Source organism: Acomys russatus, chromosome 1 (genome assembly GCF_903995435.1).
Source record: "Acomys russatus chromosome 1, mAcoRus1.1, whole genome shotgun sequence".
NCBI lineage: Eukaryota > Metazoa > Chordata > Mammalia > Rodentia > Muridae > Acomys > Acomys russatus.
This window is the reverse complement of record NC_067137.1, coordinates 97,213,580-97,231,609: the sequence shown is the minus strand read 5'-3', so window position 1 is coordinate 97,231,609 and position 18,030 is coordinate 97,213,580. Positions and strand designations below refer to the sequence as shown.

At 42.2% G+C, this 18,030-nt stretch overlaps 1 protein-coding gene across 1 annotated transcript in view; it reads left to right on the top strand.

The window, feature by feature from the left end:
- The window catches only part of Sptlc2 (serine palmitoyltransferase long chain base subunit 2), an 82,976-nt gene that overhangs the window by 10,319 nt on the left and 54,627 nt on the right, over window positions 1-18,030 (top strand). Inside the window, exon 2 of the mRNA XM_051149720.1 lies at window positions 7,223-7,417. Coding sequence (XP_051005677.1) covers window positions 7,223-7,417 — 195 coding nt within the window. The remainder of the gene's footprint in view (window positions 1-7,222; window positions 7,418-18,030) is intronic.

Below are 18,030 nucleotides of genomic sequence, written 5' to 3'. Positions count from 1 at the left end.
GAGACTGCTAACTGCTTTCCATTATGCATTCTCCCTATTTTCATTTCAGGAATTGAATCTCAGGTTCCCAGTGTCATGTGGCAACCTAAGTAGTCTGTATTTCCAAGTCTCTCCCAGTTAGGGGACACCCATGTGATACCTTCTGGCCAGTGGGAAGTGAGGTGTGCATTTCCTCCTTTATCCTCCTTCTCTCTGCCTTTCCGTGGACTGTCATGCAGATGAAGTGGACTAGTTGCAGGTGAAGACAGAAGGCAAGAGGACAAGTTATCTGTGTGCTGGAGATTAGAACTAGACCTCATGATTGCAGAGCAAGCCCTTAACAATCGAGCTGCATTGCAGCCCTCTCATGCTCAATTTTTTAAATAATGTTTTCAAAACTGCAAGTTTTTTTGTTTGTTGGTTTGTTTTTGTTTTTCGAGACAGGGTTTCTCTGTGTAGCCTTACCTGTCCTGGACTCGCTTTGTAGACCAGGATAGCCTCAAACTCACAGTGATCCTCCTGCCTCTGCCTCCTGAGTGCTGGGATTAAAGGCATGCGCCACCACACCCAGCTCGCTTCTGGCTATTCATCCAGTGCCTTTCGGTAAAATTCCAAGAAAATACCATTTTAGCAGTCCTGATTTTAAAGAACAGCAGACATGGGCAGGGTTCCCTTACTGCAGAAGGTAAGCTAACAGTTCTTGGATTGCTGAAAGAGTAATGGGTGGCTTGAATTGGACGTTAGGTTGACTTGTTTTACTTTGTTATGTGCAGAAAGTGTGTGTGTGTGTGCGTGTTTGTGCACACTTGCACATGTGTATATAGAGGCTAGAGGACACCCAGGGTTGTTCCTCAGGTACATTTGCTTTATTATTATATAATATTTATCATCACTATATAAGATAAGGTCTCACTCTGTATCCTTGGCTGGCCTAGAAGTCTCTGTAGATTGGGCTAGCCTTAAACTCAGAGATTCACCAGTCTGCCTCCTGAGGGCTGGGATGAAAAGCACATGCTGCCATGCTTGGCCCTCACCTTATTTTTTGAGGGAGGGTCTCTCACAGGCTTGGAGCTTGCTAAGTAGGTTAGGCTGGCCGGCCAGTGAGCCCCAGGGATCCACCTGTCCCTTCCTCCCTAGCTCTGAAATTAAAGGCACAGGCTGCCTTGCCTGGCTTTTTGTGTGAGTGCTGGGAATGGAATTCAAGTTCTCTCCAGCAACCAGACATCAAGACTCAAAAATATTACAAAACATCCACTAGATGCTCAGACCTTGACCTCTAGCATGTAGCTGGCATGGATTCTTCTGCTTGATGAAATCGTATGAACTTGTGTTCATATCAGAAATGTATGCCCGATGGGCATGGTGGTGCACGCCTTTAATCCTAGCACTCAGGAGGCAGAGGCGGATCGATGTGAGTTTGAGGCCAACCTGGTCTACAAAAGTGAGTCCAGGATAGTCAGGACTGTTACACAGAGAAACCATGTCTCAAAAAACAAAACAAAACAAACAGAAATGTATGCCCAATTTCCCCAATAATTATTTTGCTATTTGAGTCATTATATGGTTAAGTCTGCATCCTTTCATGGGATTCTTGAAAACTAGAGTCAGGAGTCAATCCTTAGTCATTTTACAGTGTAGTTAAGTTTTGTTTGTGTTTTCCTGAGACCAAAGATAGAATTCCATACCTTGAGATTTTCTTTTACTATAAAGGACATCATAAGAGCAGTTGGCAAAATTTTAATCATGTTGTAGACTAGATACTAGTACTGTGTAGTACAAAATAGAGTGCTATAACCCTCAAACTAGTTAGAGTGCTGTAACCTCTTTGTTTGCACCCCGTACCTGTCCAGATATGCAGCATTTTCACACCCACTCCCACACACCCAATTCCTTGATGCCAATTGGGTGTGGTGACAAGCCTGTAGCCCTAGCTAGGATTTGGGATATGAAGACAGGAGGATCAGGAGTTTGAGGTAATCCTTGGCTATGTAGTGATTTCCAGATCTGCCTGGACTGCATGAGACCCTGTCTGGAAAGACAAAAACAGAACACACCCCCTGGTGCCAAAAAGAAGGTCTGGAACTAACTCTGGGTGGCAGCCAGAAAATAAGGTAGAGTTAAAGATGACTGCAAACTTGGGAGACTGGGCAGACTGGATGGTAATAGGATGACCAAAAGAGGTACTAGGAGGATCAGGTTTTGATGGAGGGAGGTGTTGGGTGGGGAGGTAAGTTCAGTATTACTTTTGTTGCGTTTGGGATGCCATGGAATCTAAAAGATAAGAGACAAATGGAAATGGAAACTTGAGTTGTGGGGGGAAATCAGGATTGCAACGTAGATTTGTTTGCTCGCCAGCATCCGAGATCTGTTGAGAACTAATAAAGCAGATGGAGGTTCCCTAGAGGCTCTAGGGCTCAGGTGTGTTCAGCCCGTGCCCCAGGATAGCTATGAATGGGGCCCCACACCCACAGGCGCACACACACACTCAAGGACAGCCAAGCCTACTCAGAGAGGAAACCCTGTCTTGAAAAACAAACAAACAAACAAACAAACAAACAAAATGCTATAGAATTGTCCATTCTCTCTACCTAGTCTTCCTCTCATCAAACTTTTATCCAATGTATATGAGTGTTTTGCCTGCATATACATGTCTGTGTACCATATGTGTGCCTAGTGCTCTGAGTCAGAAGAGGGTGTCAGGTTCCCTGGGACTGGACTTTTATGAGCCACTGTATAGGTGCTGGGGGATTTTTTTTTTTAAAGATTTATTTTATGTATATGAGTGTTCTGTCTTCATGCACACTGCATGCCATAAGAGGGCATCAGATCCTAGTATAGATTGTGAGTCATGTGGTTGCTGAGAATTGAACTCAGGACCTCTGGAAGAGCAGTACTCTTAACTGATGAGCCATTGTTCCAGCCCACTAGGCGCTGGGAAATTAATGAACTTAGGTATTCTGGAAGAGCAAGCAACCAGTGCTCTTAACTGCTGAATTAGTGATTTCACCAGCTTCACTACCCTGCTTTCTTATGTTTTTTTCTAAGCAGCTTTAGGGTGTGTGCGTATGTGTACAGTCTATCTTTTTTAACAAAAGATTTATGTATTATTTTGTATACAGTGCTCTGCTTGCATGTACACCTACAGGCCAGAAGAGGGCATCAGATCATATTATAGATGGTTGTAAGCCACCATGTGGTTGCTGGGAATTGAACTCAGGACCTCTGGAAGAGCAGTCAGTGCTCTCAACCTCTTGAGTCATCTCTCCAGCCTGCTCATGGTTTATCTTTTGAATACATTTTTCCATTATTGCTTTGGTTAAGGATACTTTTAAAAAAATCTTTTAATTTTGTGTGTATGAGTGTTTTGCCTGCATGACTATCGTGCACTACTTCCTTGTCTGTTGCCTACAGTGGCCAGAACAGTTTATTGGGTCCCCTGGAATTGGAGCTACAGACAGTTGTGAGCTTCCTTGTGGGTGCTGAGAATCAAACCCAGGTCCTCTGGAAGAGCAGCCAGTGCTCTTAACCACTGAGCCACCTCTCCAGCCCCTAAGAGTGCCTTTCCAGCTGCATTATAAGTATGGTTGATAGCAAGAAGGCCATGGGCAAAATAGCTTGTTTGATTTTTTTTGTTTGTTTTCCTCTTTCCCTTTGTCTTGCAGTGTGGTTTTTTGTTTGTTTGTTTGCTTTTTCGAGACAGGGTTTCTCTCTGTAGCCTTGGCTATCCTGGACTCAGTTTGTAGACCAAGCTGGCCTCGAACTCAGCGATCCGCCCGCCTCTAATTGCAGTATGTTTTATGTTGGTGTGTTTATAATGTTGACTTGGGGGAATGCCTCCCATTTTGTTTCCTTTTGCATTTCCTTGAACAGTAATATTCCTGTTGAAGCAAATGTACCTTGATGTTGATTGGAATTCCTGAATCTTCCCTTGAATAATAATATCAACAGCACATTCTTACAGATGAGCCAGGAAGGGATGAGATGCTTTCCTGTGTGTGCATATGGAGGCCAGGGTTGATGTTGGATATCTTCTTCCCTCACTATCTATGATGCTTTTTCTGGGGCGGGGGATATAGGGCTTCCCTCCCTGCACTTAGAGCTCGCAGATTCAGCTAGACTGGCTGCTGAGCAAATCTCAGGGATCCTTCTGTTTTTGTCTTAGCGTGCTGGCTTTTTAAAAAAACATATGTGCTGGGGTTTCAACCTAAATCCTTTTCCTGCTCTTTTACATGGGTGCTTGCATTGTGAGAACTTTACCAACTAACTGATCCATCTCCCCAGCCTACTGTTTGCTAGGATTTACTTTGCTGACAGTAAAGCCTTCAGTTAGAATGCCTGATGGCTCATTAAGTCATTTAGTACTGTACTAAAATGCACAGTACAGTTTTGTTTGCAGAGAGCTTGATCTAGCAGTCTCTGCCGTGCCAGCACTGAGGTCAGAAGCCTGTTACCTGGGTGCTGGGTCTTCATATTTTATGGATAGCACTTTACCATTTCTCAGCCCGTAGCTATGTACGTTGTTGTTGTTGTTGTTTTGGCTTTTCAAGACAGGATTTCTCTGTTTAGCTCTGGTTGTCCTGGAACTTGCTATATACATTCTTTTTTTTTTTTTTTTTTTTTTTAAAGATTTATTTATTTTATTTATTGTAGATCAGTGCTTTATCTGCAGAAGAAGGCATCAGATCACATTATAGATGGTTGTGAGCCACCATGTGGTTACTAGGAATTGAACTCAGGACCTCTGGAAGAGCAGGTGGTGCTCTTAACCACTGAGCCATCTCTCCAGCCTCGCTATATACGTTCTTACTGTTTGTATTTACAGTATACCTTTAATCAGGAGTGCTTGGCAGAGCCAGAGAGAACCTCTATGATCCTCTAGTATACTTCTCTACTATAGTAATCCATATGATAGGCCTCCCACGATGCTTTTTGGACAATATGCTTCTAGTAATTTTGGTTGATTGTCGTAATTGCAGTCTTATGTTCTAAGTCCTTTCCTCAGGGGCTTCTTCTGTAAAATAGAATTTCCACTAAAATTAACCAAAAAGTTTTTAAAAATTATTTTTTTTTATTTTTTAGTTTTTTAAAGATGTATTTATTTATTACGTATACAGTGTCCTGCTTGCTTGCACCTCTGCAGGCCAGAAGAGGGCATGAGATCACATAGATGGTTGTGAGCCACTGTGCGGTTGCTGGGAACAGAACTCAGGACCTCTGGAAGAACAGTCAGTGCTCTTAACCGCTGAGCCATCTTTCCAGCCCTTATTTTTTATTATTAAGCCAGGGTTAGCCAGGCGTGGTCGCTATGCCTTTAATCCCAACATTCAGGAGGCAGAGGCAGGCGGATCACTGAGTTTGAGGCCAGCCTGGTCTATAAAGCAAGTCTAATCATTGAAATCAAAAGTAAACTATCCTTGTGTCTGTATATTAAAGCCCAAGTGCTGCCAGGCACAGTAGCCCATATTAATCCCAGCACCAGAAAGCTAAGGCAGAAAATTCTTAAGATTGAAGCTGTCCTGGTGAGATGATGAAACTTTGTCTCCATAAACGAGCAACAAACGTATCTTAAATGGTAAAATAAGGAATATGGAATAATCTTTTTTAAAAATATTTTTATTTTATGTACACTGATGTTTTGCATGCATGTATATCTGTGTGACGATTTTGGGTCCTCTGGAATTGAAGTTACAGAAAGGTGCGAGCTGCCATGTAGATGCTGGGAATTGAACCTGGGTCCTTTAGAGGGGTAGCCAGTGCTCTTAACCCTGAGCCATTTCTCCAGCCCTAGATAAGGGATAATTTTTGTTATTTTTTTTTGGTGTTTTTTTTTTTTTCCTGAGAAAGGGTCTCTCTGTGTTATTCGTGGCTGACCTGGACTTGCTTTGTAGACCAGGCTGGCCTTGAACTCACAGGGATCTGCCTGCCTCTGCCTCCCCAGTGCTAGGATTAAAGGTGTGCACCACCATGCCCTGCTGATAAGGGATAATCTTGAAGAGTTTAGGACTGTATACTTAGATAAAAATAGAGACAGGGTCAATTCATGATGGCTGCTGGTTGGTCTTTTGTTTGTTTTCTTTTTACAAGACAGGGTTTCTCTGTGTATCCCTGCCTGTCCTAGAACCAGCTCTGTAAACCAGGCTGGCCTCAAACTCAAGAAATCTGCCTGCCTCTGCCTCCTGAGTGCTGGGATTAAAGGCAAGCACCACCACTACTGCTTGGCTTATTTATTCTTTTAAAAGATTTTTATTATTTGTTTTTACTTAGTGCATGCCTATGCATATCTTCAGGGGTCTTCTCAGGGAAACCTTGTCCAACCATGCAGGGTACATGAAACTCCTTTTTGAAAATTATTTATTTTTCTTTTTAGAGATTATCTTACTGGGTTTCCACAAAGCTTTTTCATTTTAGTTTTGACTGACACGACCCTACCCCTTTTTCTCTTCCTCCTCTCATATCCCCTTTAAGGAACTTTTCTTACTTGATATTACATGTATTATTGGGGCGGGGGATGTTGTATGCTCTGGGCACCTGTGTGTGCTCATGTTTAGAAGTCAAAGGACAATTTCTGTTAGTCCCATCATGTGTATCCTGTGTCTTGGCAGCAAAAGCCTTTAACTGCTAAGCTTTCTCACCAGCCCTCCTTTTACTTTTATACGTCTCTTATCACTGAGGGAAGTTAATAAAACCTGCTGCAGCCTAATGCTGGTAGTCATTTGAAATACTGTAGTGGAGTGGTTTTAAGAATGGCTGGTAGCAAAACATTTACATGTGTCTTATATTAGAAAACAGAATTTATAGCCAGGCATGATGACACATGCCTTTAATCCCAGTACTTGGGAGGCTGTGAGCTCAAGGCCAGCCTGGTCTACAAAGTGAGTCTATGACAGCCAGTGCTACACAGAGAAACCTTGTCTCAAAAAATAAAACAAAGGAAATCATACTCCTTGAAATCATAGTATGGTTTTTTTTTTTTTTTTCATACAATATATTTTAATCCTCATAGTGCATTTAGAATCTGTTTCAGGAAAGCAAATTTTGATAAAGATCAGTGTTAGGCATTGTTGACTCTGTCTTTTTCATGCCTGCTCACCCCTCTGTTGTTCATGCATCGTGGCCTTAGCATTTCATCCATCTATTGCTTAGTTCCCAAGGCATAGTTCTACAACTCTCTGAAGACTTAGATTTTAAGGAGAAAACTTTTTCTTGCTGTGATTGCAATAAACATTTTTAATTGCTCTCTTAGATTCATCATGTTACAGAAAATGGAGGACTGTATAAAAGACCGTTTAATGAAGCTTTTGAAGAAACACCCATGCTGGTTGCCGTGCTCACTTATGTGGGGTATGGCGTACTCACCCTCTTTGGATATCTTCGAGATTTCTTGAGGCATTGGAGAATTGAAAAGTGCCACCATGCAACAGAACGAGAAGAACAGAAGGTACTTGTCAGGGAGCTCTTGGTTCTGTGAGGAGGCTCTGCTCACAGGAATGTTGTCATTGACACACAGCCCTCCCCCACCCTCCCCCCAGCCCCCAGGAGAAATTTGGGCATGTGGAGTTACATTTTGAGGCAGAAGGATTGCTGTGACTTTGAGGCCAATCTGGGCTACAGAGTGAGATTTTGTCTCAAAACAAAGCAGAAAACAACAGCTGTAGCAAAAACTTGGTGAAAATATTCCACAAGGAGAGCTGAAGACAAGGTTGAAGGCGTGGAAAGAGAAAAGCCTTTGGGGTAGAGAGATGTCTCAGTGGCTAAGAACAGTGTTTTTCCTGAAGACCTGAGTTCAGTTCCCAGCATCCACATGGTGTGGCTCACAACTATCTGTTCCAGGGGATCTTGTACCTTCTCATCCCCATTCAAACATGCTGGCAAAATACTCATATATAGATAAAATAAATATCTAAAACAAAACCAGCAAAACATTTCACTGTTTTTTGAGATAGGGTTTCTCTGTGTAACCCTGGCTGTCCTGGAACTCAGTCAGACTCAGAGATGCATCTGCCTTTTCCTGAGTACTGCGATTAAACATGTGTGCTACTGTCACCCTGCAATATTTAACATTTTTAACCTACACTACTAGAACCTAATGAAGCTGACAATAGTATTCTTATTTTATTGATCAGAAAGCCAAAAATCACAAGCAGTGTGTCTAAGGTCCCTAGTGTTACAACGTATGTGGTGCAAAATAAATATAAAATGCTGTTTCCATCCTTCCTTCCGGATTGTGGTTCTCCTCTTCCCTGGGTGGCTGTTGGCCACCAGCCGACCAAGGCACAACAGAGATCAAACACTTCGGGAACCACTTCAGGAGCGAGTTCAACTTTACTCAGGGAGAACAAAGGCTGTATAGTCCTTGGGGAGTGCATAGGGGGTTTCCAGGCTAGGTGTTCATAACTGGTGAAACCAGGCGCTTTTAGGATGCTTGTTTTGCGTTTAGCAGCACGCTCCTATCATATGAACGGGAACACAGCACCTAACTACCCTGTAGGTGCAGGGAGAGGAGAGCTGGCAGGCAGCTGTGTCAAGGGCCATATATGAGATGTGGTTAGGGGCATCCATGTCTAAAGACACTCTCCAGATAGAGCCAGGCAGAGAGCCGGAGGCCCTGCTGGGGAGAGGGAGTCCTGCACCTAACACTGAGCTCAGAATGGCTGTCCAGATGGGGAGGACTGAAGCCTCAAACAGCAGGGCTGTTCCAACACTGGAGTCCTGCGTTGTGTTACTGTCATCTGCAGAGACTGGATTCTCTTGGACACATTAGACATAGCTGTCCAGTTCACAGATCAGTGCTTGTCCCCAAACATGTCCCCAAGCCGAGTGTGGCCAGGCCAGCTGTTTACAGCAGCAAAGGCTCTAGTTTTAGAGATGATAGAGTGGTAGTGGCTGTCTGCAGTGTGGAAGACCAGATTCCCTTCAGGCCACTCTTCTCACATTATTCCTATATACCTTTACAGCTTCACATGTTTTAACTACTCCTAATAGACACCCACGGTTGAAGAAACTTCAAACTATTCTTTGAGAACTTCATATAGTGTGTTATGATCATATCCATGCACCCATCCTCATTTCTCCCTCTGCATTCATTCTCCCTGAGTCCGTCCCAACCTCATGTTTTGTTTTTTTCCAGGATTCCACTGCATCCAGTTAATTCTGCCTGTATATGCCTGAGTGGGACATCCACTGGAGCATGGCAACCTACTAGTGGCTGACTGAGCTATTTTTCTTGCCTTTCCCCCTCATCAGTTATTTTATTGTTTATATTGTTCTGATTCTTCTGAGGCATAGAGGAGAAAGTCAGATATATGGGTATCTGAGAGATAGCCTGTAAAGAGAGAGTACACTAAGAAAAAGATAGGCATGATGGCTCATGCCAATAATGCCAGCTCTTGGCAGGCTGAGGCAGGAGGATTGCTGTGAGTTCAAAGATATCCTTGGCTACATTGTGAGTTTCAGGCCAGAGTGGACTATTGAATGACACCCTGACTCAGAAATAAAATAAAATAAAATAAATAAGGGCAACTATAGCCCTGGTGGCTGGTGCGTTTAATCCCAGATATTTGGGAGATTGAGGTAGGATTGCATGAGATCAGGAGTTCAATCTGGGCAACATAAGAAGACTTTGTGGAATATCAAAAGGCTTTGTCAGTTATTAGGAAAACAGAACTAGTCTATATATATTCTTTGGGATCATAGAAATGGCTCAGGTGCTCTTTTAGAGAAGAACCTGGTTTGAGTCCCAGCACCCTCATGGATCCAAAGCCAGTGTGGCCATCTGGTTTTTTGTTTGTTTTTGTTTTTGTTTTTTTGAGACAAGGTTTCTCTGTGAAACCTTTGTAGACCAGGCTGGCCTCGAACTTACAGAGATCTGCCTGCTTCTGCTTCCCTGAGTGCTGGGATTTGTTGTTGCTTTTTGGCTGTTTATTTGGTTTTTGGTTTTTGAGAGGGGGGTCTCTACATAGCCCTGACTGTCTCAGAACTCTGTATATAGACCAGAGTCCTGGAACGCATAGAGATCAATTAGTGCTGGAATTAAAAGCAGACCATTTTCTGACCTCCAAGGGCACCAGACACACACGGGATACTCATAACTTGCAGACAAAACACCTATACACATAAACAAAATTTCAAAAAAGAAAAGAGAATTCAAATTGCTGAAAACTCAGGATCAGGTATCTCTTTCTTTTTTTGTTTGCTTTGGTTGGTTGGTTTTGTTTTCAAGACGGAGTTTCTCTGTGTAGCCCTGGCTGTCTTGCACTTGATTTATATAGACTAGGTTGGCCTCGAACTCTCACCTGCCTCTGCCTCCCCAAGTGCTGGGATTACAGGTGTGCACTTCTCTTTCTGTCTTCAAATACTTTCAAAGATTTTTTTTTTTCTTTTCTTTCTTTCTTTCTTTCTTCCTTCCTTCCTTTTTTTCTGAGACAGGGTTTCTCTGTGTAGCCTTGGCTGTCCTGGAACTCTTCTCTGTAAACCAGGCTGTCCTGGAACTCACAGCGATCTGCCTGCTTCTGCCTCCCTGAGTGCTGGGATTAAAGGCGTGTGCCACCACCACCCAACACTGTTTCTTTCTTTTTCATCTCAACCATTTTGTACCTGCTTTCCACTCCAGACTCACAAGTTAGCCTTCCTACAAATTATCCTAAATGCCTACAAGATAATTTCATTAAAAGTGTGGTTTTTTAGGCCAGGTGTGGTGTTACAGACCACTTAGAGAGGCAGAGGCATGTGGATTTCTGCTTTAACAGCCAGTTTGGTCTACATAGAGTTCTAGAACTATATATATAAAGAGAGACCTGTCTTAAAACAGTTTTTTTTTTTTTTAAATGTGTTTTTCAGAGGTAGCAAAATGGCTCAGTGGTTAAGACACTCACTGGCTGCTCTTCCAGGGACTTGGGTTCAACTCCAGCACCTGTAGGATTGTTCACAACCGTCTATAACTCCAGCTCTAGGCATCAAATACCCTCTTCTGGCCTCCACAGGCCACGTATGTGATCATGTGCACAGACACATGCAGACAATACACCATACATATAAAGTATAAATAAATAAATCTTTGAACAAAAACTATTTTAAAAGACTTGTGGTCTTTTTTTTTTTTTTTATCTTGTTTTTTAAAAAAGCAACACAAGTAAAGACTTTTATTCATAACTTAATCCAGCAGACAAATCAATTTTCGTGTTTGGAAACTTAATCACGTATTTGATTGTCCTTCTGCTCCAGCTGAGAGCATCTACCCAGAGAGAATCCACAGAATGCTGGCTTTGTTCACCTCAGTTACAGTGTTAGCCACTTCCTGTGCTGTACAGTGGTTCGTTTGTGTATTCACCTCGTGTTGGACCAAACTGAAGGTGGTTGTGGGTGATGGTAGCTGAAGTGTCATTTATATACAACAGGAGGAGTATGTGGGAAGAGCTGAAATACGATACACGAGCTTAGAATGCTTTGGATATATACATTTTGAATGAGAAATGAAGAGGCAGTGGGGAAGCCTGGGCAGTTTTTGAGCAGGAGAACCATCATGTGCTTGTGGAGCTGGTACTCAGACTGTGATGGCTGACGAGATAATGCAGTGATGGCGATGTATCTGGGTTATCTTTGGATCTTGTTTGGTATTTCTAGAAGATAAGTTTCTAGTTTAATTATTCGGGGCTCCTTGTATATACTTAATTTTATGAGATAAAATTATGACATAGATTTATTCTTAAGTAGATTCTATTTTTGTTGAGGAAACACACAAACACAGAGCTTACCTTTGCAAAAACATAGATAGTGCTCGGATTATATTAAAATGCAGAACAGAAAGTTTTGTGTATCATTAAGATTAGTCAGGAAATAATTCTTAGAGGAATTAGTAAAAGGAAATAGTTGAGTCAGCGGAGATGACATTCGTCTCTAAAGCTTGTGAAGAGGATTGTTTTAAAGTAATCAAATTTATTTCAATAGGATTCTTTTCTGTTGAAAACAGCAGTTTAAATCTTTGGACTTTTCCATTCACTTACACAAATTCTGCATCTTGAGGGAAAGCATCATTTGCTCTGAGGGCAGGTGACACTTATTTTCTCCTTCAGATGAGCGCTGGTGAAAATAGCATGTGAATTTACCAGTTAAATGGGAGAGTGACTGCTGGGAGCAGATGCCATGTTGCCATTTTTCTTTTGACTGAGGTAGCTACATCTATAATGACAGGCGTGATGGTTTTGTATACCTTTAATCCCAGCACAGAAGCAGGTAGATCTCTGAGTTTAAGGCTAATCTGATCTATAGACCTAGTTCCAGGACAGCCAAGGCTACACAGAGAAACCCTCTCTCGGAAACAAAACCAAACAACAGTCACTTATTTGAAGTGTTCAAAATTAACTTATGCCAAAGAAAATATTTTCTCTTTTATGTAGAAAGTTTGGAATTTGCTTAGTTGCAATAGTCTTCTGGTTATTTTTTGAACCTTTTTGTTGGTTATTTATAATAAATAAAAAAACACATGTAACTCTTACCTGGAAATGCTGTTGGACAGTTAGGTGCTGAGTATGATGAATATTAAATGGAAGAACAGCTATGACATGAGAGCACCACCTTGATATCACAGCAGGCGTCCCAGCCATACAGCGTGCTGAGTGGGGACTAATGTTCATGTGGCTGCTGACCACTGGGAGTTCCAGTTTCATCTCTCTCTCTCTCTCTGGTTAGATTTCTGTCTTTCTTCTTCCTTCCTTCCTTCCTTCCTTCCTTCCTTCCTTTCTTCCTTCCTTCCTTCCTTCCTGTCTGTCTGTCTTTTTTGGTTTTTCAAGACAGGGTTTCTCTGTATAATAGCCCTGGCTGCCCTGGAACTCTCTTTGTAGACCAGGCTGGCCTCGAACTCACAGCTATCTGCCTTCTGAGTGCTGGGATTACAGGCTCCATCACCATGCCCGGCTTCTGTCTTTTTCTTAATGGCTTTTAAAAACTATTCCTAATTATTGTAGAATATATATTTAAGTAGATTTTATTTTTGTTCACATTTGTATAATCTAGACTTTTTGTGTATTTTTACTTTATGTGTATGGGTGTTTTACCTGCATGTTGTGTCTATCACGTTTGCAGTGCCCTTAGAGACCAGAAGAGGACACTGACCAGAAGAGGGCATTAAGTTTTTTGAAACTACAGTCAGCTGCCAAGTGATTACAAGGAATCAAACCCAGACCTTTTGGATGAGCAACCAGCACTTTTTTTTTTCTTCCTGTCATGTTCTGTTGATTTTTGACACAGGATTTCTCTGTGTAGCTTTGGCCGGCCTGGATTCACTTTATAGACCAAGCTGACTTCAAACTAACAGAGATAGCCTGATTCTGCCTACTGAGTGCTGGGATTACAGGCATGTGCCACTGCATCTGTCTGGCTATTATTATTATTATTATTATTATTATTATTATTATTATTATTTTATTTATTTATTTTTTTGAGACAAGGTTTCTCTGTGTAGCCTTGACTGTCCTGGACTCACTTTGTAGACCAGGCCGGCCTCGAACTCATAGTGGTCCACCTTCCTCTGCCTCCCAAGTGCTGGGATTAAAGGTGTGTGCCACCACCTCCTGGCCCTTACTATTTTTTTTTTTAAAGACAGGGTTTCACTAAGTTGCTCTGGCTGCCTGGGACTCATTATGTAGCCTCAGACCCAGAGATCTGCCTGCTTTTATAGATTAAAAAAACATATTTAAGTATACAGTGCTCTGCCTGCATGTATACCTGTAGGCCATTAAGAGGGCATCTGATGACATTATAGATGGTTGTGAGCCACCATGTGGTTTCTGGGAATTGAACTCAGGACCTTTGGAAGACCAGTCAGTGTTCCTAACCTCTGAGCCATCTCTCCAGCCCCCTAGATATTTTATCTTTTCATATATATATATATCTTATCCAAGATTTTAATAGACATAAAGTATTTCATGATTCCAACAAATTTGTTCTTTAAGGACCATGTATTGACCGCTGGGGTAGCTTTATGTGTTCCGTTTTTATCTCCTACACTTTACAAAAAGTCAAGGATAGAACTCTAAATTGTCTCGATGTTGGCATATTTCTGCACATGTTACCCCAACATCAAAGTAGTGTTATTTGCTTCACATGCTCAAATTTGAGGGAAAGTTTGTCCTTTGATATATTGAAATCTGAACTCTAGAATGTCCTTCATTGTGTTTACAAGAAAACCTGAACCAAACAACATCAAAGGAAGAACTGTTTGTGGAGACAGTGATTGAGGAGATTTCGGGTCTGTTGCTTATGAGCCTGTGATGAGGCACAGTGCAGAGCCCATGCGGAGCAAAGCTCATTTTATGGCAGCCAGAAAGCAGAGGGAGAACTGAGGTCAGGGTCTCACTATCCCCTTCCAGGTCAGACCCCCAAGATCCTTCTGTGAGGGTGCACAACCTCCCAGTAGTGCTCAGGCTGCTATGGGCACTTGGGATCCAAACCACAATACCTGGACTCTAAAATAAATGAAAATTGTTGAGCTAGGACTGGCCCTGAAGACTTTTTTTTGGGTCTAGCTTATCACCAGAGGTGCTGGTTTGGGATGCTGCTAGGATTTCCATTTCAGCCATGTCACTTGGTGGTCATTGGACAACAAATTATTTAAATTTTGTTCTTTCAGTCTATAAATACTGACAACTTACTAAATATGTTTCAACTAGTGATTACAGAGAATGTGTTGTTAATATAGTTGAAAGTTGCAGTGGAATTAGCCCCCAAATTCCTGTCGGCCACTGAAGTGAAGAGGGAATCAAGTGTTTGTAATATCACAAAGGTCTGGGGGGCCGGGCGGCTCAGGCCCTCTTCTTCCAGCTAAGAAGCCACCCCAGACTAGTAAAATGCTGGTGCCACAGGGATCATGCCATGGAATGTGGAGTATTGCCAGTGTGAAAGTCGGCTATGGGTTTGCATGGAGCCTACATACACTGGTACAAAAAGAAAAACAGTGGCTCTGCCTTCCAAATTTTATTTCTACTTACCATACCACTTCCATACCTTGCTCTCAAGAGTGCCTGGAAATTCAGTTGGGGTGCGAGGGAGAGTGGTGGTGGTAAGTGTGTGTGTGTGTGTGTGTGTGTGTGTGTGTGTGTGTGTGTGTGTGTGTGTGTATCAGCAGGTATGTGTGTGATTGCGTACCCACCTCTCAACAATGAGAGTATGGCATTGGGATTAGGGTCATACTTTGGAACTAGGAAATCCAGTTTAGATTCTGGTTCTGGGTCTAGCTGCATCCTTAACAGTAAAAAAAAAAAAGTCTCTCTAAAAGCTGGAGAAATGATGTTTTCTGTGTAAGAGGGTTCAGAGATATCCGAAGTATGTAGAAACACATGTATATATATAAAGCAGTTGGCATATGCCCAAGAAATTTTTGCTGCTCTTATAATTATTCATCTTTGCATCTCATTATCATGCAACAATATGTAGACACCTTTGTTGGGACAGAATTGCACATGATGTACATGAACAGTTGTTGGAAAGTCTCCTGTATAAAAGCGGTAGTGCCAGGCTTAGTGGCGCACGCCTTTAATCCCAGCACTCAGGAGGCAGAGGCAGACAGATTGCTGTGAGTTTGAGGCCAGCCTGGTCTACAGAGTGAGTCCAGGACAGCCAAGACAACATAGAGAAACCCTGTCTTGAAAAACCAAAAAAAAAAAAAGAAAGAAAGAAAGGTGGTAGTGCCCGTCTTTTCCTCTGTGACCGTAAGGAAGGAGGCCTTCATAGAGTGGACTAGGTGAGATGTTAGTTTTAAACAATATAGTGTGTTTTCTCAAAGGTTCACCTTAAATAGACTAATGAAGGATATTTACTGGCTAGTTAATAAGATGACCTCAGATTACTGTTGGTAGTATTTACAGTGATCCCTGGTTAGCAAGTCCATGAATTTGAGTTTTTCTCTAAGAAATCTTTTTTTGTTTGTGTTTTGTTTGCTTTGAGACATGGTTTCTCTGTGTTGCCCTGGCTGTCCTGGAACTTTCTCTGTAGACCAGGCTGGCCTTGAAATCAGAGATCTTGCTGGAATCAAAGGTGTGCGCCACCACTCACAGAGAGTAAAGGAGTCTCTTAACTGATGAGAGCATCAAGCCTAACAGTCTAGCACACAGTCTCAAGGGGGTGCTGATTCTTTATTTGTGCTTGTGAGAAGTTTATGAAGAATACAGGCCTAAAGGCTGCTTGGACTTGTCTCATTGGTTATCTGTTGTCCCTATCCCTTCACAGAACACATATACTCTAACCAGGCATTGCCTGTGCCTATGTACCTGTCTGCCATGCTGAGACCTTAGGGAAGGTAGAAGTTGTGTTTACTTTCCTTGTCCTTCATGCCCAGGTAGTGCCTAGAAGGAACTGCTCTGTAAATGTTTGTTCAGTGGTTGTGTATCATGGCTGTAGGTCAGCCCTGACAAAAGTCATTCCACAGTGACTAGGCTAGGACAAGGAAAGAGGTAAGGAGATGGTGAAATAGAGGTAGAAATTATTTCATTCTTTGAAGAGAGACCCACTTTGTTCCTTAATGCATCCTGAAAGTCTGTCAAAGAATTCAACAATGTGCTGTATTAAGTTTTAAAAAGTTACACTCATTTGTTTATTGGGGAAGAGCATGTTTAGCATGTGTGTGGAGGTCAGGAGAACAGCATGTAGGAGTCCATTCTCTCCTTCTATGTGACTTCTGAGGACTGAACTGAGGTAGTCAGGCTTAGCAGCAAGAGCCTTCACCTGCTGAGCCATCTTGCTGACCCAAGACTCCTATTTTAACCTTACTCCTAGAATATCAAAGGCGCAAGACGTTTGGGACAGTAGATATTCTGGTTGTCAGGAGCAATTTCTCTTCTGGGCTAAGTTGTCCTTGGATCTGCTTCCACATCTTACTGTCACTAAAGACAGTAGAACTTAGGTAAAGGGTCAAGAGAAGTTAAATTTAGCTTGAGTCCCTCTATTGCCACTGTGTTCCACTGTGTTAGACCTGACATCTCTCACCCTTTTTCTATCTTGGCTTTTGGTAACCTTTCTGGTATCTGAAGAACTAGGGACGGTTGTTTTGATTTTGTTGTTTTCTTTTATTCCATGTTGATATAGCTAAAACATTATTTTTTGTTGCTAATAAAAATTTGCCTGTGAGGAAATAGTTCCTTAAGGTATCTAAAGTTCATACTTGAGCCAGGAGTGGTGGCGCACGCCTTTAATCCCAGCGTTCAGAAGGCAGAGACAGGTGGATCACTGTGAGTTCAAGGTCAACCTGGTCTACAAAGTGAGTCTTGGACAGCCAAGGCTACGCAGAGAAACCCTGTCTCTGGAAAAAAAAAAAAGTTCATACTTGAACATTAATGTACAGCATTTAGAAGACAGTTGAATGAAACTTTAAAATAACTGAGCAGAATCAAAAAGAATTTTTCAAATGTGAAAGGCACAGCACCATCTCCCTCATAATAATTTCTTCTAATATTTCCCATCTCCATAGGGCAGAAAATGTCCAAAAGTGCTGTGTCTAGAGTCTGGTGAGATGGCTCAGTGCAGAAGGCACTTGTCATGCAAGCCTAGAGACCTCTGAATTGGGACCATTGAACCCATTTAAGGTGTTTGGAGAGAACCAACTCCAAGAAGCTGTCTTCTGCCCTCCACAAATTCTGTGGCACACACACCACTTATATGCATATGTGCACATGCATGTATACACACTAATAATAAAAGTAAAACAAAATTTTAAAGATTTATTTATTTATTGTATACAGTGTTTTTGTCGGCATGTATGTTTGTGCACCAGAAGAGGGCACTAGATCTCACTATAGATGGTTTTGAGCCGCCATGTGGTTGCTGGGAATTGAACGCCGGACCTCTGGAAGAACAGACAGTGCTCTTAACCTCTGAGCCATCTCTCCAGCCCCGCAAAAGTAAAATTTTAAAAAGAGAACTGAGATGATCAGTACTTCAGTTTCAGTAGAAGAGGTCAGGAACTGGGGGTGTGGCTCAGTTGATAGAGGGCTCACTTGACATGCACAAGAGCCCTTAGTTCAGCCCCACCCCACTTAAACTGGGCATGCTGTAATCTCCACTTAG